Source organism: Microtus pennsylvanicus, chromosome 1 (assembly GCF_037038515.1).
Source record: "Microtus pennsylvanicus isolate mMicPen1 chromosome 1, mMicPen1.hap1, whole genome shotgun sequence".
Lineage (NCBI taxonomy): Eukaryota > Metazoa > Chordata > Mammalia > Rodentia > Cricetidae > Microtus > Microtus pennsylvanicus.
Genome location: NC_134579.1, coordinates 38,491,324 through 38,513,086, shown reverse-complemented (window position 1 = coordinate 38,513,086; position 21,763 = coordinate 38,491,324). Strand labels below are relative to the sequence as shown.

At 42.8% G+C, this 21,763-nt stretch overlaps 1 protein-coding gene across 1 annotated transcript in view; it reads right to left on the bottom strand.

Annotated features, from left to right (window-relative positions):
• Positions 1-16,605: 16,605 nt before the first annotated feature.
• The window catches only part of Col8a1 (collagen type VIII alpha 1 chain), a 128,037-nt gene continuing 122,879 nt past the window's right edge, over positions 16,606-21,763 (bottom strand). Inside the window, exon 4 of the mRNA XM_075961831.1 lies at positions 16,606-18,539. Within this exon, the coding sequence (XP_075817946.1) occupies positions 16,630-18,539 (1,910 nt within the window). The 3' untranslated portion in view covers positions 16,606-16,629. The remainder of the gene's footprint in view (positions 18,540-21,763) is intronic.

Genomic DNA, 21,763 nt, shown 5'->3' with positions numbered 1-21,763 from the left:
CTCCTGTCTTCCTTTAATGGTGGACAATCCCATGGAAGCATAAACCAAATAAACCCTCTCCTCAAGTTGCTTTGTCATGGTAGTTCATCCCAGCAATTAGGGGGACCCTGCAGGTGTTCAGGCTGGGAAACAGCCCCACCCCCCACCCAGGAAGAGGTGAGAATGAAAACTCACTTCAGATTGACCTTGTTAATCTGGATCAGCCTTCAGGGAGTCTAATGGTAGGCAATTCATTGTGGGCATATTGAAGCAGTACACTTTGGGGAAAATGTCCAGGCAGCAATCATTCCAGCTCCAAGTCCACAACAAAGTTTAAAGTGTGAGCACTTAGAAACTCCTTTGCAATGTACTTGTGACCATGAGTGTGGGTGGATTCTATAGCTAAAAGGTCTAGGATCCAATGTGGTCTCTGACCAATATAGCATAGAAGTCAGCAGTACATAAAATATGTGTGACATCTTCCCTAAGGACAGGTTCTATTAACTCTGGGAGCTAAAGATACTGTCTAGGGAGGGAGAGTCTGGGATAATCTTCCTGGGGAGTTCGAGTGAGGTGCGCCTCTGTAGCCAAAGGCGAATGATGTCTGCCTCCACAGATAGCAGAAAGGGCACCAACCAGGTCGTTAACAGTACCCACTCTCAGCTTTCTCAGTGGAATGGGGGTATTTATTTTATCTCTCCCATTGAGGAGGCATCCCTGCATGGTTAACATTCCTTATTTCCCCAGATATCTGTGGGTCCAAGTACCTTTGTAGTAATATTTCATCTGTATTTTAATAAATAAAGCTTGCCTGAAGATCAGAGAGTAAAACAGCCCCACAGGTAGCCTTACAGACCAGGCACTGCTGAGACACACCTTTAATCCCAGTAGCCACACTAGTTTGCCTTAGAAACTGGGTAGTGGTGTCCGCCTTTAATCTCAGCCCTAGAGGGGAATATAAGATGGGAGGAGACAGCTCTCAGACACAGTCTCATTCTGAGATTCCTGGAGGCAGTATTGCCATTTTGGATTTAGGTAAAGGCAAGAATCAGTGGCTGGCTGTTTTGCTTTTTTGGTTGAACCCTAATATCTGTCTCTGGGTTTTTTTTTTATGTGTAGCCCAGACTGGCCTCGAACTCGTGATCCTCCTGCCTCTGCCTCCTTCAGCAAATCCTACCGGCGTGCGCCACCACAACCGGCTAAAGGTTATTTTTCTTTTCTTTTTTTTTTTTTTTTGAGACAAGGTTTCTCTGTAGCTTTGAAGCCTGTCCTGGAACTAGCTCTGTAGACTAGGCTGGCCTCGAACTCACAGAGATCCACCTACCTCTGCCTCCCGAGTGCTGGGATTAAAGGCGTGCGCCACCACCGCCTGGCCTCTGGGTTTTTGTTAATCATGCTACAGACCTTTGTGTTCCCAACAAGCAATATTAACCTGAGCTAGGACACAGATCATAAATACAATGACAGGGGCTTATTAGAGCATGGGCTCCTCGACTGTGTAAACACAATTAATAAACTTCAGCAAAGTCCTGGACCTTGGTAGTGTAGTCCTGAAGTGTTTGCACCATGGAGACAATAAAAGTAGTAAGAAACTAACAGCATGTCCTATGTACTCTCTGGGCACTGTGCGTTTTAATCAGTCTGAAGAGCAAAACACATTGCTGGATTTGATGTTTTATTTTGTCGTTCTCTACCTTTATGCTCTAAAAGGATGCTATAAATATCCTCTGAGACCTAGCGTCAGATTTGGGTTTTGCAAATCGGATACACTGGTAAGAGGCGAGAGAAAGATGACCACTGACTCTGCCTCTCCTTGGCCTTTGGCTGATTTCAAGTGTAACATCTATTCTATCAGTTTAATACCAACAGGACTAAATTGAGGCTTTTACTCTCAGCTCAGCACTAACATGAAGCAGAGGGAGAAGCATCTGCTTGCCGACCCTCGTCCCTTTCATGACATCTGTGACTCCAGTTCAATGCCTCTGTCCTCATGATTTTGAGCACTGGTAAACATTTACTGCCTCAGTCCTTTTACACTTAGGGGCGGAATGACCCCTCCATTACTAGCCCTAGAATGTTGCCATCACTCTTTTCTCTAGCACTATCTTCTGTCCATTAAACACTCTATAAATCTCTGCGTGTATGTGGGAGGGGGTGTTGTGTTGTAGGTGATGTGTCTGCGTATGTGTTTGTTTGTGTGGGTGCGGTACATTCACATGAGTGTGCAGGTGTGCTCCCGTGTGTGCACCTGTGGATGGCAGAGTAGAACATCTGATATCTTCCTCTTTCCATCCCGTTGTTTGTGTGGGTGCGGTACATTCACAGGAGTGTGCAGGTGTGCTCCCGTGTGTGCACCTGTGGATGACAGAGTAGAACATCTGATATCGTCCTCTTTCCATCCCGTTGTTTGTGTGGGTGCGGTACATTCACATGAGTGTGCAGGTGTGCTCCCGTGTGTGCACCTGTGGATGGCAGAGTAGAACATCTGATATCTTCCTCTTTCCATCCCGTTGTTTGTGTGGGTGCGGTACGTTCACATGAGTGTGCAGGTGTGCTCCCGTGTGTGCACCTGTGGATGACAGAGTAGAACATCTGATATCGTCCTCTTTCCATCCCGTTGTTTGTGTGGGTGCGGTACATTCACATGAGTGTGCAGGTGTGCTCCCGTGTGTGCACCTGTGGATGGCAGAGTAGAACATCTGATATCGTCCTCTTTCCATCCCGTTGTTTGTGTGGGTGCGGTACATTCACATGAGTGTGCAGGTGTGCTCCCGTGTGTGCACCTGTGGATGGCAGAGTAGAACATCTGATATCTTCCTCTTTCCATCCCGTTGTTTGTGTGGGTGCGGTACGTTCACATGAGTGTGCAGGTGTGCTCCCGTGTGTGCACCTGTGGATGACAGAGTAGAACATCTGATATCGTCCTCTTTCCATCCCGTTGTTTGTGTGGGTGCGGTACATTCACATGAGTGTGCAGGTGTGCTCCCGTGTGTGCACCTGTGGATGACAGAGTAGAACATCTGATATCGTCCTCTTTCCATCCCGTTGTTTGTGTGGGTGCGGTACATTCACATGAGTGTGCAGGTGTGCTCCCGTGTGTGCACCTGTGGATGTCAGAGTAGAACATTTGATATCGTCCTCTTTCCATCCCGTTGCTGAAGACAGAGCCTCTCTCTGAACCAGAAACTCTCCGTACCACGTGCATGCCTTTCTTGACATGCCTTCCACCAGCTAGTGCTGCCTATGTTCCCTTTCCTTGAACCAGGATGGAACATTATCACTCCAACCAATAGAACACATTGGAAGTGATCTGTGAGGTCTGAGGCTAGAACTCTGAAATTCTAAGCATTTCCATCTTGTTCCTTTAGAATGTGTGTTAGGTAAGGTTTCGTTACTGTGAAGAGACACCATGACCCCTGCGTCTCTTATAAAGGAAAGTATTTAATTGGGGCTGGCTTACAGTTCAGAGGTTTAGTCTACCATCATCTTTGCAGGGAGTGTGCTGGCATGCAAACACACAGGGTGCTGGAGAAGAAACTTAGAGTTCTATATCTGGATCCTGAGGCAGCAGGAAGAGAGAGTGAGCTGCTGGGCCTGGCCTTGAAATCTCAAAGTCTGCCCACCCTGTGGCCACACTTCTTCCAACAAGGCCATACCTACTCCGACAAAGTTACACCTCCAAAAATGCCACCCCCTATGAGTCTATGGGGGGGACATTTGCATTCAAACCAGCACAGGATATCCACATGGATCCAAGGTGTCATGCTGTGACAAAACCACAGAAGCGCGCAGAGAGAACCACATGGAAAGAACATGCAGGTAGTTTGTTCCACTGTTTATCTTAGGTTCTTACTAGCAGTATCTACAAGACATAAAAAGATATAGATAATTCTAGGTAATTCTGTGTTCTAGGTGTTTATTGACCTCAGTCTGCAATGCTAGTCATGGAGCAGAGTCAAGAAACCTATGTCCTCTGAAATCTTGACTCTCAAAAAGTGATTAAGAGATAGTGTGTGGAGGCAAAAAACAAAACGACCTTGCCCATAGCCTATTTGTTTAACTGCTATTCTCCTTTCTGGCCACCAGAGGGAGATGTTTGGCCAAGCACACTCCTCGGCCACTGCCTCCTCGTCTTCCACTCAGAGCCTTCATGGGTTTCTCAGGTTTCTTGTAGCTATTCTGTGGTACTATGACAGGTGCCAGCAGCTGCCACCATATTCGGTCCTAGTCATTCCTCAGGTTTTCATTTACATGCTGATGACATACTCCTGGATCTGATTCTGCAGGACTGGCGCCTGCACACACTCCAGCAGCTCGTAGATGGAGTAGATATTGTGGTGAACCAATTCCAAGAGCTGTATCTGGGCCCAGGTGGCAGTTGAATCGTGTAGCACACACGAAAGGAAATGCCCACGTGGATAAATTTTTTAAGTGAGGGGCAATAGCTGCAAAGTTCAAATCTTAGGCACGGATCAGGGTGTTATGTCTACCCCAAGGACAAGAAACAAAATAGGACTTAGAGCTTATTCTTTCAATTAGGAGGAAGTAGCTTTCCCTCAATGGGCCTCAACAAAGCCCTAATACTGTCTCTATTTCTTATGATAAATGGGAGGTGGGGGTTCACGCTGATCACGAGGAAGGGGTTCATACTGAATGGCTTCCGAGATGACTGCTGTATGTCTAATTGCCCAACAGAAGAATATTGGAAAATAAAGATGGGAGATGCATAGAAAATATTTTTTCTTTTTTCTTTTAAAAAAGTAAGTGAGACCTACAAAATTCTTCATGTAAAAGTATCCAGGAGTGGCTGCCAACCATACCACCTGTTCTTCACTGCTTAGGCTAGACTGGGCTGGTGAGAATTGCCAGGGAGTTATTGTCCTATCCTGTACACTGAGTGCTGTAAGGAGCTGGAGAGAAACTGACTAGGTATGGACTGTAGCCTGGGGCTGGATATACTTTAAGCAGACAGATAGATAGGACCACAGCAGAGCCTTGGCTGCACAAACCAGATCGTAAAGCTGAGTTTCTCCAGGAGAATCCCTGATTGGCTGAGTTAATACCTAAAGACCCTTTAAGCAGTTTTTGCTCCTTAGCGGATGCCCAGGTAAGGATATTCATTGTCTCTACCACACCCCACTAATTAGCCATAGAAAATTTGAAGTTTAGAAAGTTTTTTATTGGGTCAAGGTGTAGTAAATAGAAGACCTGAGATTTGTTCCCTGACCTGCTGACCCCAGAGCCCTCCTAATTCTGAGTTAATCTCTTATTTGTCAGAGAAGATGAACCATCAGTGTTTTAGGGGAAGGGGGCAATGTGATTGCTAGCTCAAAAGTCAATACTGGTATGAATTCCATCAGCTTTATTTATTTCTTTTACCTCTTGTGAAAACTCCAGCCAGACACTCACTTGTCAGATGACAACCAATGTAGCAATGCCCAATACAAAATCAATATTTAGGTCTTGCTTTTAACAAAGCACATGAAATATTCAACCCTATGGGATTCGTAAACTTTAATTGGGAGCACTTTTGATTCAAATAAAATATCTATTCTTACATTAAGTATGATATCAAAGGAAAACAGAATTTCTGGAAAAGTTCTAGATGTCTCATAGGAAATTTTTGATAAGATACACTTTTCTTTGAGTATCAGAAGAGCTTCTGAATGACACAGTAAAACGGGATGATGTGCTGATCTTAATTTAAATTTTACTGCAAGTGTCCTAGGAATTAACAATGCTTTTTATAATAATAATAATAATTAATAATAATGTATTAATAGTCTCTTGAAATAATAAAAATCTTGCTTGAGAATAAAATGTGTTTTGTATTTTGACATATGAATTGATTCTAAAAATTAAAGAAAATATCATGAATCCCTTTCAACTCTGCTAAACAAAAAAGGGTGCTTGATAAGGTAACTTAATTCTTCATGATATGGAGTGAGCATGAGTATTTGCATTTTAAGAGTCACAGGCCATTTAAGGGAAAACTTGCAAACGTGGCAAATATGACTGGTTTGATTCTACTTGCTTTGTGTGTTTAAATTCATTGTAATTCCTCATTGATTGTAATGATACATACCTTTACTGGATCTTCAATAAAAGGATCAAATTTTAAAGCATTTTTGTAATTTATATTCATTTATAAATGGTACTAATAATTTTAAGTTAGTCTTTCCTCTACCTTTTTGTTAGAAGAGGCCAGTAGATCTCTCCCAGACTCATGATTCTACCTGTCATCTTCCCACCAAAGATACATCTGAAGTAGATGCATCCCCTGATGCTATGCTCTAGATCACTGGTTCTCAACCTGTGGATCATGACCCCTTTGCAAGTCAAATGACCATTTCATAAGGGTCACTAATGGCCAGCCTGCATATCAGATGTGTACATTATGATCCATAACACTATTATAGCTATGAAGAAGAAATGGAAATAATTTTATGGTTGGGAGTCACCATAATATAAAGAACTATATTAAAGGGTCACATAGTTAAGAAGGTTGAGAACCCCTGGTCTAGACTGTCACCCAAAATGCATGTTGTACCCTAACTCCTAATTCTGCAGAGTATGATTGTTTTTGGAAATAGAGTCTTTTAAATTGACCATTAGATTAAAATAAAATCACAAGGGTATACTATGACTCAGGATGACTAGTGTCCTTAATAAGACTATTTGAAGGTACTAGGAAATAATGACTATTGCAAGCCAAAAAGAAAATCCATGAGGGAAACCAATCCAAATAATGCTCCTCTTCCAAGAATGAGAAAACATTTTCCTTGTTATTTAAGCCCTCTGTGACTGTTAATCTCAGTTTGTGGTTGTTTGAAAGAAAATGACCCTTAAAAGGAGTGTCACTATTAGGAAGTATGACCTTATTGGAGTATGTACCGTCTTGTTGGAGGAAATGTGTCACTGTGGAGGTGGGCTTTGAGGTCTCTTTTGCTCAAGTGTCCCTCAGTGTGACATTCAGTCTACTTCCTGTTGCCTGCATATGAACGTGTAGCAGCTCCTTCAGCACCATGTTTGCCTGCATGCTGTCATGCTCCCCACCATGATGATAATGGCTACACCTCTGAAACTGTAAGCTGACACCCCAACTAAATGTTTTCCTTTATAAAAGTTGCATGGTCATGGTGTTTCTTTACAGCAAAAGAAACCCTAACTAAGATAGTTGCCAATATGATGAGCCCCAGAATCATCTGGCAGATGGGCCTCAGGACATGCTTGTGGGCGCTTATCTTGATTAAGTTAAATGAAGTTTTTTGTGTGTTTTTTTGTGACAGGGTCTCTCTACATAGCTCTGACTATTTTGAAACTCAGTAAGTAGGCTGGCCTTGAGCTCACAAAGACCCACCTAGCTCTGCCTCCCAAGTGCTGAGATTAAAGACATACACCACCACCACTGCAGGCCAAGTTGATGTCTGAGATACATGCTGCCTCCAGAGGCCGTGTTGATGCCCATGATCCATGCTTGCCACTGGCTGCAATGGGCAAGGAAGCATTTTTGGCAGTGGTATTAAAGACTGCAGACTCATAAGTGAGAATGGAAAACCTTGACGTCTTCTGTGGTAAACTCTCATGCCAGCCACCAAGAACATTGAAGAGAGTCCTTAAAAACCGTGATAAAGATGCTGAACTGCATCTCCTCACAGTTAATGGCTTCTGGAAGGGAGGTTGCGAGGGACTCCGTTGTCTTTAAGGAGCAGGCCATTGGGAGTGTGACAATGCTCCAATGAGAATAAGAGCAACACAAACTGGACTTGTTTGCTCTGTTTGTGGGGTGGTGGTACAAGGGTAGGAGGGTGGGCCTGGGAGAAATGGAAAGTGAGTGTGATAGGGTGCATGACACGAAATTCCCAAACCTCTGGGGATTAGGTAAAATGAGATGGGGAGGTTTTCCCATAGTAGATGACACCATGTCTTGGATGGGATCCTGGACTGCATAAAATGAAGAAAAGAATTGAACCAAGGCATTTATCGTTTTTATCACTCCTTGCTTCGTAACTGTATGCAACATCACTAGCAGCCTCAAGCTACTGCTTGATTTTTCCCACAATGATTAAACTTGTACTGCAACCATGAGCCAGAATTAGTGTATCCTTTCTTGAATAGGTTTTGCCAGCATATTTTTCTCACAGTAATAGACATGTAACTAAGAAAAATGGTAGCAGGAAATGGGGTCATTGCTATGATAAACCTGGTCATTTATTTTGGTTCTTTAGCCTTTGGAAACAGTTTGCAGGAAGAATGTGAAAGAGCTTGAAACTTTCAGCTAGAAAAGCCTTTGAATGAAAATAGAACTTAATGGATCATTCTGGTAAGAGCTTGAAAGAGAAGAATGCTCAGAAATATATACAGTGGAAATACAGACTAGTGGAAAACTCAGGACAGGCAAACATTCAGCTTGGTACTGAGCAAGTGCCTATAATTGTGAAGAAATCAACACTACTGAAGGGAATCCTTCTGTACTACACTGGGGCAATAGGAAGAGAGTCCTAAAGGAACCCATAGGAGACTCACTCCATTTTGTGAAGACCCAAATTGAGTTCAAGGGGTTCCCTGGATCCTCTAAGACATGAAAGTGCTTCCCTGGGGTCAGCACACAGAAGCTGATACAGTCGTGGCCCAAGGGGGGCAGACTACATGTGATACTAATTTTGTAAGTGTGTAAGATGTAAGGTTTAGGGGGTTGTGGAGCCCTGTACCAAGGTAAGGTGTAGCAGGGTCAAATTCTCAGCCAAGAGGCCCCAAGAGGCCACCGGGTGGAGCTGTAAGGCAAAGTCTCAGTTGCAATGAAGCCTTCAGGATATCAGAGATGTACGTTAATGAAAGGTGCAGACATGGAGAGGAACTGCCCAAGAGAGAGGCTGTGTGCACTCTGGGTGGCAGAGTTGGTAGTGTGGAACCACCTGAATCTTTTTGGAGAACAGCCGTCTCATTGTGAGGCCCAGACACTGGACACGGAGCTACAGCAATTTGTCCTGATGGATTTTGATCTTGTTATATCCCAAATTTTCCACTTTGGAAAGGGAGTATTTATTCTCTGCCATTCTATGTTGGAAATATGTAACTAAGCTTTTTTGTTTGTTTGTTGTTTCACAGTTAGGTTGCCTTGAGTCTTAAATGAAATAGACTTTTATTTATTTTCTTTTTTGACTTTGGACTTTTAAACTGTACCATTGTTAACAGCTATGGAGACTCCAAAGCTGGATTTTATTCTGCATTACGAAATACAAATGGGAGTTTGGAGACAAAAGATAGAAGATTAATGCTTAAAGTGATGTGCTTATGTTTTAAGGTCTAAAAAGACTGACCTACCTTCAGTCCACCAGAAGACTTAGAGAAAAAGGTTTTCAAGGGAAAATTGAGAAGTTGAATTGCGGTAGTCTCCGTTGTCAACTTGATGAGATCTGGAATAACCTGGAAGATGGGCTTCTTGCCATGCATGTGTGACATTATGCTGATTAAGTTCATTGAGATGGTAATTCAATTCCACTGTGGGGGACATCCTAGGGTTCTTGGTCAGCTTGTTTCCTAAGGCAGGAAAAATCTCCAGTGAAGCAGTTAGCAGGGGAGAAATCAAACATTACAGACAGCATAAGCAGTTGAGAAAGGTGTTGATTGTGAGGGAGGAGGTACAGTGTAGAAGACACACAGAAGGAAAGACCCTCTGCAAAGCAGAGGGGGAATTTATGAAGCCGAGAAATCCTGTCTGTTCTTGACGGCTAAGGTTTTTAAAGTCTTTGAAGAATTTTTCTCCCATAATTTAGAGTTGGTCATTTTGAAGAAAGATGGGAGTTTTGATTGGCCCACAACTGTGATGTAACATGTTCTGATCTGCCTTAAACCCTTTGGGCCAGTCCATCAGCAGGGGGCCTGCGGACAGGAGGGAAGAACAAAATGAAACAAAGCAAAGCAAAGCTTCAAGGCTTCTGTTTTAACCACCAGGCTTTTGTCAGGAGGATAAGGAAGAAACTGGCCATCCTGGAAATTCTCCATTATGACTTGGTCTTGGCACCTCTCTTTGTCTGTCTGCCTACCAGAGAGGCTGCCTAACTCCTCATCTCTCAGCACCGTTCCCTAGACCGGGATCCTGAGCTGTAGAAGAAAGTGAGCGGAACCTGTGTGAGATCTTTTTGAAGTGGATGAAGCTACTTCTAATCCGGTGGGAAGACACACACCTTTAATCCGGATCTTGAGACAGGAAGACACACCTTTAATCTGGGTCATAGCTCCTGATGGAAATCTATATAAGTATATAGAAGAAGGAAGTTTTTTTCTCTGCCTGCTTGCCCTTGCCTGGCTAACACAGCCGCTGCTCCATTGGCATTGGACTTCTTTAGGGCTCCAGCATATACTGAGGACAGCTGAAACATCCAACCTCATGGACTGAACAACTACTGGATTTTTGGACTTTCCCTTTGTTGGATTAGCAGGACTGCAGGCTGTAACTCATTCCAACAAACCCCACATAAGTTCTGTTACTCTAGAGAACACTGACTAATATAGTCTCTATTCCTGGTACCTAGAAGAAGAGTTCAATGGCCTTGAAATGAACCCCTGACAATTACTCTTCCTCTTTATACCTAGGCTCCTTCAGGACTGTTCAGCATGACATGTCATTTCCTTTTTGCATGACTGCTGTTCTCCTTTTTAAAATTGGTCTTATTACTTGTTTCTTTCCTTCTTCAGTGTTGTTTTAAAAAACTGTCAACATGATTTTTCTGAAATACTTATTTTTATACCACTTTTTTACTTAATAGTATACAATATCTTATTTCACATCAGATGAAATAGAAATATTTGTGCCCTATATTCAAGACTTATACCACTTAACTTTTCTTCAGTTATTTTTAAATATATATATAATATAAATATTTTAATTTTAGATTTATGAATATGAGTGATTTGCCTGCATGTATGTATATGCACTGTATGCCTGCCTGGTGCCTATGGAAACCAGAGGAGGGTATCAGATCCCATAGAACTGGAGTTACTGATGGTTGTGAGCTGTCCATGTGGGTGCTGGGAATTGAATCCAGTTCTATGCAAGAGTAACCAGTGCTCTTAACCACTGAACCATCTCTCCAGCCCCTTTTCTTTGTTATCACACCCATTTATTTCACTCATCTTTTGATACTTTGGTCTTGTCAGGCATTTCCCTCATCTCAGTTTCCTTCTTTTTCTAAGCTTAGGGCCCACAGACAAACCAACAGATACACATAGCCACATACCCCTCCCTGACACACACAATTTTTTCCCTATCAAAAGAGGTGAGGGTATGCCTTTTGCCATACCTTTGAGCCTCCTCAATCCAAATTCTACATTAAAAAAAAATCACACCCCCCAAAAGGATCTGAAATTGGGTTTGATTCCACAGTGATCTTTATAATCTTGACATGTTAGAGCAGTAGTTCTCAACCTGGGATTCAAATGACTCTTTCACAGGGATCACCTAAGACCAGTCAACATATCAGATATTTACATTATGGTTTATAACTGTAGCAAAATTACAGTTATAAAGTAGTAATGAAAATTTTACTGTCGGGGTCACCACAATGTAAGGAACTATTTTAAAGGGTCTCAACATTAGGAAGGTTGAGAACCACTGCCCTAGAGCTAGAAGGGAAACTATTTGTTCTGGCCTCAGATCCATTTGGGAACTACCTCCCTCCCTAAGCATTTTTTTGGGAGATTCATTCTTCCCTCAACTCGGCATGAAGCAGTTTGAAAAGACTAAGCTTCTACCTTCAGATCCCGTAATAAGTTAGGGGAGACAACTTCCTTTTGAGGGAATGGAGGCACCAATCATATGGGATAGTTTAGCCAAGTGAGACTGCTTGGTTTGGGTTATGCACACCTTCCCTTCTAATAATGCACTTGGAAACCTAGCTCCTTTATGTGCATGTGCTCTACACACTGTACCTATCAACCTTGGACCTTCACCCACATCTAGCTACACATATACCCTTCTATGAACAATGTGATAATTTTTTGTTCTACTAATAACGATCAAGCTTAGTTCCTATTCAAATGTAAGTTCAGTGTTTTCAAGTCTAAAGATTGGAAGATCAGATCTAGCCTGAACTCGTTTTGTATGCACACACACCAAGACAGAACTGTGTCCTCAAGTAAAGCTTTAGGGAGAATCCCCTATTTCCCATCACATATCTTTGCATACTTGGGTATACATGTGATTGAAATCAGATGCATTGTGTGTGCTGGATAGTTTTACATCAATTTGACACAAGCTAAAGTCATCTGAGAGGAAGGAACCTCAATAAAGAAATGCCTCCATGGCCTTTAATTCCAGCAGCACTCAGGAGGCAGAGGTAGGTGAATCTCTAAGATCAAACCCAGCCTGTTCTACAGAGCGTGTTCCAGGGCTGCCAGGGCTACACAGAGAAACCTTGTCTCAAAAACCAAACCAAACCAAACAAACAAAAGAAATCTTCATAAGACCAGGCCTGTAGGTCAGTCTGGGGAGCATTTTCCTAATTAGTGATTGATAGGGAAAAACTCAGCCCACTGTGGGTGGTACTATCCCTGGGCTGGTGGTTCTGGGTTCTATACAAGTTAGACAAGTCTTAAGGAGCAAGCCAGTAAGCAGCGCCCCTCCATGGACTATGAATCAGCTCCTGCCTCCACATTTCAAGTTCCTGTCCTGACTTACTTTGATGATGAATAGTGATCTGGAAGTATAAGCCAAATAAACCCTGTCCTCACCAACTTGCTTTTTGGTCATGGTGTTTTCTCACAGCAACAGAAACCCTAACTAAGGCATTATGGGAAGGTACATTTACATCAGAAAAACAATTATGTGACTAATCTATCCATCAGAATAGAGAGCTGCTGGTGCTGCACCCTTTTAATAAATAATCCCCTCCATTTGAACTCCATCAAAGGCTGCCTCAAACAATAACCAAGGCCTTGAGTTCCTTCTCAAGCATGTGACCCATTGTCAATATTGATGGTGTATTTCTTTCTGATCTGTATTATTGGTTTGCTTTGGGATAAAGTTTTTTTTTTTTTTCAGTATGAGCCCTTATCTCAGGCCAGCAACTGAGATCCTGGCTCTGACCACAGGCCATATAATGATAGCGTCTTTGGTTGTGGAATGAAATAGAACAAACTGAGCTTTGTGAGGATAGAAGTGATCTTGATCTTCTGGTAAGACAGTTCAAACAAGTTAGCCACTTGGACTGCTAGTACATACTTGTTCCTTGAATGATCTGAACAATCCCTTTATCATAGTCTAGATATAATATTATGATTACCTAGAACTTAAGTCATCACAAAATTATGCTTTTCTAGCTATTGCTGCTTATAATTCCTTTATGTTATTGAAATGCATGTGTTTCTGCCTAGAAAATCCACTCGCCACTATTTTCCCTCAAGGTACTGGCAATAGGGCAAATTGAATGTTTGAAGATTGCTTTCTCATGAGGGAACAGATCAAAGTTCTTTTCTTCTGTGATGGTGGGTGGGTGCGACAACGCAGTGTTAATGTCTGTTCTTCTTTCACCCTTCTGAACAGAGCTCCTGAACTGATAATGTCTCACACTGTCTCTCAGCTTGTTATGATGCGACTAAATTCATGGCAATGGCTATGGAGGGAGGGATCTAAATTGCTAGGTTGGGGTTTTTTTTGTTTTGTTTTGTTTTTAAGAATAAACTAACATCTCTTTCTTCCTGATTTTTCTGCCCTCCCACCAGTTGGCATGTGCTTGCTAAGGTCAACTATATTTCACCAAAGCAGAAGAAGACCAACACACTTGGGTGGAAAAACAAGAACGCAGAAAGAGTGTGAAGTAAAGACTACAGAGGAGCCCTGGACTGCTTATATACAGAACCGTGACACTGAAGAGGAGTTAAGTGTCCTGTTTAAACTATGGTTATTCTTAGGTCCTAGTTCAGTGGCTCATTACTACCGGGGTGATTCAAAACCATTTTAGGTTCCTATAGTGTTAGTCGAGCAATATAAACAAGACAAGAAACATACTTTTAAAGATATTTAATGATCTGTTTTTCAAATCAGTACAAAAATTTAAATACAAAATTGATTGGCCATTAAGTCTCAGATCGATTCATGGAAACCCAAACAAGTTACCAATTTTTTCATCACTCTTTGTTTTTGTAAAATATCCGAGGACAATTATCCTCTACCGACATTCTTTTCCCCCATGGGATGTCATACCGCTTTAAAACTCTGTGTTTAAATAAGAACAATGCCAGTTTGGTCCATTTCACCTGGAAAAGCTCTAGTTAGTTTTGAATTCCATAGGGATCATTAGTGTCCCTAGGCTGTAGAACATACAGTTGTTTCACCTGCTTTCACACTAATGTGTTAACATGACGCACAGCACTCCAAAGGGAAACGCGGGGACACAGATAATCACTTAAAACTCTTCTTTAAATTAAATGGAGTATCATTTAGCTCTGATATTAGCACCATGGTAGAATATACAGTATCCGGCATAGATTTTGCTCCTCCTCCATTTAAAAGTTTAGAAGCATATGCCTGATATATGATAACACACACATGCACACACACACACACACACACATGCACACACACACATATAGGCAATTGAGTAACAACCAATAAATAAGTTGGAAAATATCTCAAAAAGTGAAATTTGGTTTAACTTAAGAGATAATTTCTACCTTTCTTTGTGGAGACTAAAATACCATACATGTACAGATAAGAGCAACTTTATGATGCGGCTGGCCCATCTGTCCTTCAAATCATTTTAATGTAGCATTTAACAGAGATCCCAGGGACCCTTGTGACTTCTAATCACTCACTACAAGCCAGTGTCCTCAGGAGCAACCCAAAGGACAGCTATCCACAGAAATGCTGCTTACTTTGCACGTGAAGGCTAGGTAGGACTCCTTTCGGATGAGAAAGTGCTTTGTACAATGAACGGTGAATGAGAAACCTTGTGCTAATGAACTCATTTGTCTTAAAATTTGAGAAAAATGGAGCCTGTGTATCATAAAAAGGAAAAGACGAATATTAAGCCAGGATAAGAAAATTTGTGGTGGTAAAATAATTCGGATTTGGAATAGCTCATGTTTTATACTGTATTTATTTGTGTCTTTTCCAATCTATGTCTATCTCTTCAATTCCTGACTCTTAAATTCCTAAGAGAGGAGATTAGATCATTGTTGCAGCCCCACGTTATTTCCCTAAATAACTAACAGCAAATGAAGAGGAAACTTTCAACTGCTTGTGTTTGGAGCAGTGCCCAAAGAATCTAGTATGTGCCTTAGTGAGACTCTGAAACATTTCTTTCTCCTTTCAAACCTGTTTCGGCTGTGGTGCTGAGTGTGTGGTGACGTCATAGGCATGGGCTCCCCAAGCTTTGTGACATTCCAGCCACCTCTTCCAAAGGCTGATGTTAAAGAAACGGTCATTTCCCTACAATTTTAGTTACTATAGCTGGAAACAACACATCTGCTATTAAATATCAAATCTTTTAATTACTCTTTTAAAATTAATTATTTTCACATATAATTCTGAACGTTTTTTCCCAAATTAAAAAAAATGGCTTGGATTTTGGCAATTGACTTTGGAACCTCATAATATAAATCATATTTTTAAAATTCATAGTTACTGGGAAAAAACACAGCTACTAAAACATGTATGGACAAATGGAAACCTTACTACCATTGGTTGTATGGGCAAATTAGGGGGATTTTTTAAACGCATGTAAACATAACTGATCGTTGCTTTTAATAATAAAAGTTCACAAAGTGGCAAAGTTATTTGAGGAAGACTTTTAAAAAAATCTGTTTATATTGTTTAGGCTATAGTATAAATTACAGGAAGGAAGAAGAAGAAAAAAGAAAAGAAAAAGAAAATTGGGTTCCAGAAAAATGCCAAACTGAAGCTCTTTAGGTGAGCTAATGCATTAACGTCTCTGAGCTAAATTACGAACCCTGTGCACTCTGCCCTATATCACACACTAGACTCTCGCCCAGTGCTCGACAAAGAGAGTGCTGAGCAAATATGCAATGGGCCGTCGGCACACCTGCTCCTCTGGGGAGACCACAAACACACAGTTCTGACTAAGTAGTCCCGCAGCTAAACGCACAGCCTCTGACATGGAGAAATCGCCTTTGGACTAGAGATTACCATGGTCTTGGCACTACAGAACAACTCTCCAACATCCCACAGCAAAACATCTGCACAAATAGAGAGGAAATTATGCAAATAAATACTGTATGTAACTGTCACCGGGAACCTCTCAAGGCATATTCAAAAATACTTTTTCAAGGGAGCACAAGGAAGGAGTGACTTTCATTAGCTATGATCATCCAGACTGACATATTTTGACTGATTTGAATAAGCAGGCTATGAAACCATCATATAACGTGCAACAGCTAATGTGAGTCCAGTGGGCACAACACACATGTCTGTACTTGATCCATAAATCTGTCCCATCATTCTGTTACAATCTGCTGTGCACAGTATTAAACATGCATCTTAGTTTTTATTTGTACATGATGGCCTAAATTTTCACTTAAAAACAACTTTCCAACTATTTAAGTGTTTTGAAGCATTGTTTATAATTGGATTTTTTGATGTGTCATTTTCTTTTCTTCTATTAAATCTCTCTTTTTCTTTCTTTTTCTTTTTTACATGGGATACAATAAATATCCTGAAAAGGAGGAGTGGACATATTGCCCGGCGTACAGTCCGGCCGCCTGTTCTGAGGGCATCTGGAGGAACACCCGGTCTCCGGGCCGGAGGAGCAGGACTGCACTCCCAGAAGCCTGGTCCAGAAAGCCCTTCTTGTACTCGTCGTAAGTGTACATCACGGGTTCGTTGTTCTTGAAGAGCGCAACCCACACGTTGCCTCCCTTGCAGTGAACATGGTAAGCAAAGTAGTAGACACCCGGGACTTCACAGGTGAAGATGCCCGTCTGCGGGTTGTAGTTCTGTCTGCCGTTGTAGAGCAGCTTGTCAAACTTTACTGGGGCCCCCACCGGTGGGAAAGGGGCAGTCAGCTCTGCAGTAAACGCAGGCATCTCATAGGCTGGCCCACCGTTCTTGCCCTTCTTGCCCGCATAGGCATGCGGAGGTTTCACTCCATCAATTCCTAGTCCCATGTCTGGCAGGTATTCTCCCTGGGGCGGTGGTGTAGGGGGCATCACAGCTGGGGGTCCTGGGGGCCCTGGAGGGCCTGGGGGCCCAGGAAGACCAGGCTGGCCCTGAGGCCCAAGGGCACCAGGTTTCCCCGGGGGACCGTGAAGGCCTGCCACTCCTGGCTTCCCTACACCGGGAAATCCAGGGGGGCCTGGGAGGCCTGGTTCTCCTTTGGGGCCCGGAATCCCAGGTGGTCCAATAGGGCCACTAGGTCCTACAATCCCTGGAATGCCTGGGGGTCCCTGTAGACCCTGATCCCCGGGTATGCCTGGTTCTCCCTTGGGTCCAAGCAGCCCCGGAACTCCAGGAAGCCCTGGCAACCCTTTGTGACCAGCTTCCCCCTTGGGTCCAATAGGACCAGGCAAACCCCTCATGCCAGGGGGACCTACTTCACCAAGAAAACCTGGCTTCCCAGGGAAGCCTTGGAGGCCTGGCTCACCCTTAGGACCTGGTGGACCCTGTGGTCCTGCCACCCCACCTTCTCCTTTGGGCCCAGGGAAACCAATAGCACCTGGTGGGCCCATGGGCCCTGGCATTCCAGGTAGGCCTGGTTCTCCAGGAGGACCTCCCACTCCAGGAGCACCTGCTGGTCCTTTTTCCCCTCTTGGTCCAAGAGCCCCAGGAACACCCCCGATGCCCCGGTCCCCTTTGGGTCCTGGGAAGCCTGGCTTTCCAACCCCTGGGAGGCCTGGGGGTCCAGGCAACCCTGGCAGTCCTTGCTCCCCTTTACCACCTGGAAATCCTGGCTGGCCAGGGATTCCATCCTGGCCCGGTTTTCCAACTCCAGGCATCCCGGGAGGTCCTTGAACTCCTGGCACACCAATAAGACCTTGTGGTCCAGGTTCCCCTGGAGGGCCTGGCTTCCCCAGGGGACCCTGGGGTCCAGGAAAGCCTGTTACTCCTGGTTTTCCGACTCCTGGCAGCCCAACTGGGCCAGGAGGGCCATGCATACCTGGAGGACCCTTCAGACCCGGCAAGCCTGGCATCCCGAAGCCCTTCTCTCCTTTGGGACCCTGAAGACCCGGAGGTCCGGGTGGTCCTTTGGGCCCTCTTTCACCTTTTGCTCCTGGTTGCCCTGGTAACCCTGGCCCACCCGGTTTCCCGATGCCAGGAAGTCCATGAGGTCCTGGAGGTCCTTGTGGTCCTGGGATTCCCATAGGCCCGACTTCCCCTTTGGGTCCAATTTCACCTTTGGCTCCAGGCATTCCCATGGCTCCTGGCTTTCCAGGCATCCCAGGCATACCCGGCTTTCCAATTCCTGGATATCCCTGTGGCCCTGGTTTTCCTTTGATTCCAGGCATTCCATGACCTGGCAAACCTGGTGGCCCAGGTGGTCCTCTTGGTCCAGGTTCTCCACGGGGACCTTGTTCTCCTCGCAAACTGGCTAAAGGTATTTCTCCTGGAAAAGCAGAGAAAGAAGCAGGGAGAATGGTTATCCCTTATTTGAAGGAAGTAATAGTAGTCACTTAATTTGGACACATTTGCCTGTTATGTATCAAAAGGGAAGGCTAGAGATAATATGCTCATCTTCCCAAGCCTTCTCCTGTATGATACCAGGATTTTAAGGAAAATTTAAGCTGCCAGGTTCTGCGATGTGTCTGAGTTGTTGGGGGAAACTCTTATATTCAGATGCTTGTATCAGCACTGGTTAAATTTTAAAAGCTGAAAAATAATCAAACAAAAATTTTCCACGTGCAAAAGTTGAAGACACCATAGTGTATTCATACAGAATTTGGGAAGGTTCGAGTTATGTAATGAAAGGACCAACAACAACAACTCATTGCCATTGAGCCCACATGGCAGAGGTAGGGTATTTTCAGCTCATTTGTTTAAGGCACACATTTGTGTGTATTTTAGAGAATGCTGGAGTCATACTCTGTTTTTATTTTTTTAAACTGTTCTACTTGAAATTATATTGTATTTTTCCATGACTGTCTTATCAATTGAGAGATTTCATTATAAATTGACAAGTTACATGGTGTGTTTATGGGTTTCAAAGTATACAATTTATGAATCAAATGTGGAATAATTAAACCATCTAATCAGCATTTCTATCACCTTACATACTTATTTTTGTGGGTACAACATTTGAAGTTTTTATTAATTTTAAATAAATATATTTACCACATTTGGTAATAAAACTAAAAATAAATAAAAATCAAAATCATATTTTTCCTGCCTGCCTGAGGCTTTGTATCTCTTGACCATTGTCTTCTCCATCCATTCCTCTTCTCAACTCCTAATACCTCTTAGCATCTGCTATAGGAACCACCAACATTCTTGTCTCTGCTTCTGTGCATTGATATAATACTACATGTTAGTCAGACCCACGGTGCTTGTCTATCTGTGCCCAGCTGGCTTGTATTATTTTTTTAATTTAATAATGCAGGGCTAAATGATGTTTCCTTATGTGCTGAAATATGGTGATGAAAATCACTCTGCCATGGACCCAGGAAAAAGGAAAGCTTTTTATTTCGTGTGTGGTTTGACAACATCTCTCCACATCTATCTTCAAGACCCAATGGATTTGCTTAGTGTCTTTGACATGGTATAAGGTTTCTCAAACCTCAAATATACGATTTTGAAGAAATTGCTTCTCTTAGAAGTTTAGGTTTAATGAGCATTCAGTTCAGACTAGGAGAGAAGCTTGATTTAGAAAGAGGACATCTTGTTTCTCTTTCTGGCCTGGGCATGAGGTTTTGACTAGGTTACTTAAGCTGTCAGCATCACTGACTTCCTACGGCCATAGCCAGAATAACACAGCTGCATTCTAGAGAATACATGGGGCAGCCCTCATACCTTGCTACTGAAATACAAAGCACATGTGAGAGTATGCTGTGCTTTGCAGACAAACAGCTCTGGATATTCCATGCTCCTGGGAGAAGTGGGGGAATGGAGACATGAAATATGTGCTTTTAAAGTCTTCTTTTAGCCTGTAAGCCTGATCATTGTGCTATCTGCAGAACTACTGCCAGGAAACAAAAGAGAATCTTAGAAGCCATATTCTTCCCAGGTAGGAGTAATCATCTGAATAGATACAAGACGCACCAGAAGCCAGGCAGGCCATGCAAGAGGGAGGGGGGAAAAGGACCTGGAACAGGCCTCTCTCAAACTTCCTAATACTGCAACCTTTTAATACAGTTCCCCATCTGTAAAATGCTATTTCATAACTGTTTTTGCTACTGTTACGAATTGTAATGTAAATATCTGCATGTTCCGATGATCTTAGATAACCCATGTGAAAGGGTTGCTATACACCCAAGGGGGTTATTGACCCCCATGTTAAGAACCTCTCACCTAGATGACTCCCTAAAAGGTATACAAGCTCCTGGAGAGTAAAAATATGAGGAATACTTACATTAACACACACTAGTAAACAAACTGTAGTCAAGGGAAAATCTGAGAACCTCCTAATATATATTAACACTACATGTGTGGAGCCCAGGGTGGCCTTGCGTTTGTGGTCCTTCTGCCACAGCCTCCGGACTACAGGCATAGGCCAGCACCCTGAAGTATCACATCTTATTGCTCTGGGATCCCTGATGTTTATTTAGCACAGGGCCTGGAGCACATTCCCCTCTGCCTGAGCATCTGGAATGACTGACAGCTGCAGTCACACAAAACCCCTCGATGCTTTAGTGCTGACTCAGCACCACTTGCCTTACGCCTCTGATTCTCCCAACAATCTTATTTTAAAGACCAGGGGAGTGAACGAGTAATTTCCTCTGATTTCTGGGTTCTAGGCAGCTAGGCTTCTTCATGTCCTCCACATCCTTCATGGTGATTGCTACTCTATGGTTCCCATTTCCCCCACACATGCTATGAGCATCTCACAGCAAGGAGTACTTTGTAGGTGTAATAGACCTAATACATAGTCCTAGGAAGTGATGGGAAATTTTTCTGTGCATTTTAGCTTCCTAATGGCTTAGTGACGGACTTGTGTACTTTGGAGCAGTACTGAAAACTCTTATGTGTAGCACCTGTTTGTGAAATGCTTTCATTTGAGTTTTATTTTGTATAAGTTCCCCAAAATATTGTTTTCTTGACTTGGAAGAGTGACTTGTTACTCTTCTTTAACCCCGTAGTTTTATCCTTCTGCTCCTTGAACTCCCTGCGTCTGCTCAGAGTCTAAGCCCCAGCCAAGTGCTCACTAGAGAGCTGGTGACTGTTTAAATAAATTAATAATATATTTAAGGATAGACTCTGGTTAAATATGCTTTGTTCAGTCTGATGTTAGCTAAAATATTAAAACCAAATATAAGTTATAACTTTAACTTTTTATTAATGATGAAGATCAAACCCCTGTAATAATTTTTATTTTTAAATTAAAATATGATTACATCATTTCCCCTTTCCATTCTTTCCTCTAGCCCCTTCCATGTGCTCCCCATCCCTCTCAAACTCAAGGCTTCTTTTCCTTTACTTATGGCTGTGTGTGTGTGTGTGTGTGTGTGTGTATAGTGCATAAATATATAAGTAAAACCTGCTGAGTCTATTTAGTGTTGCTTGTATGTATATGATTTCATGTTTGACCACTTGGAATTGCATAACCTGACCTAAAGGCCCTTTCCCTGTATCTTTCTTTAAATTTGAACTTTGCAAGAACTGCATGTGATTCACAGC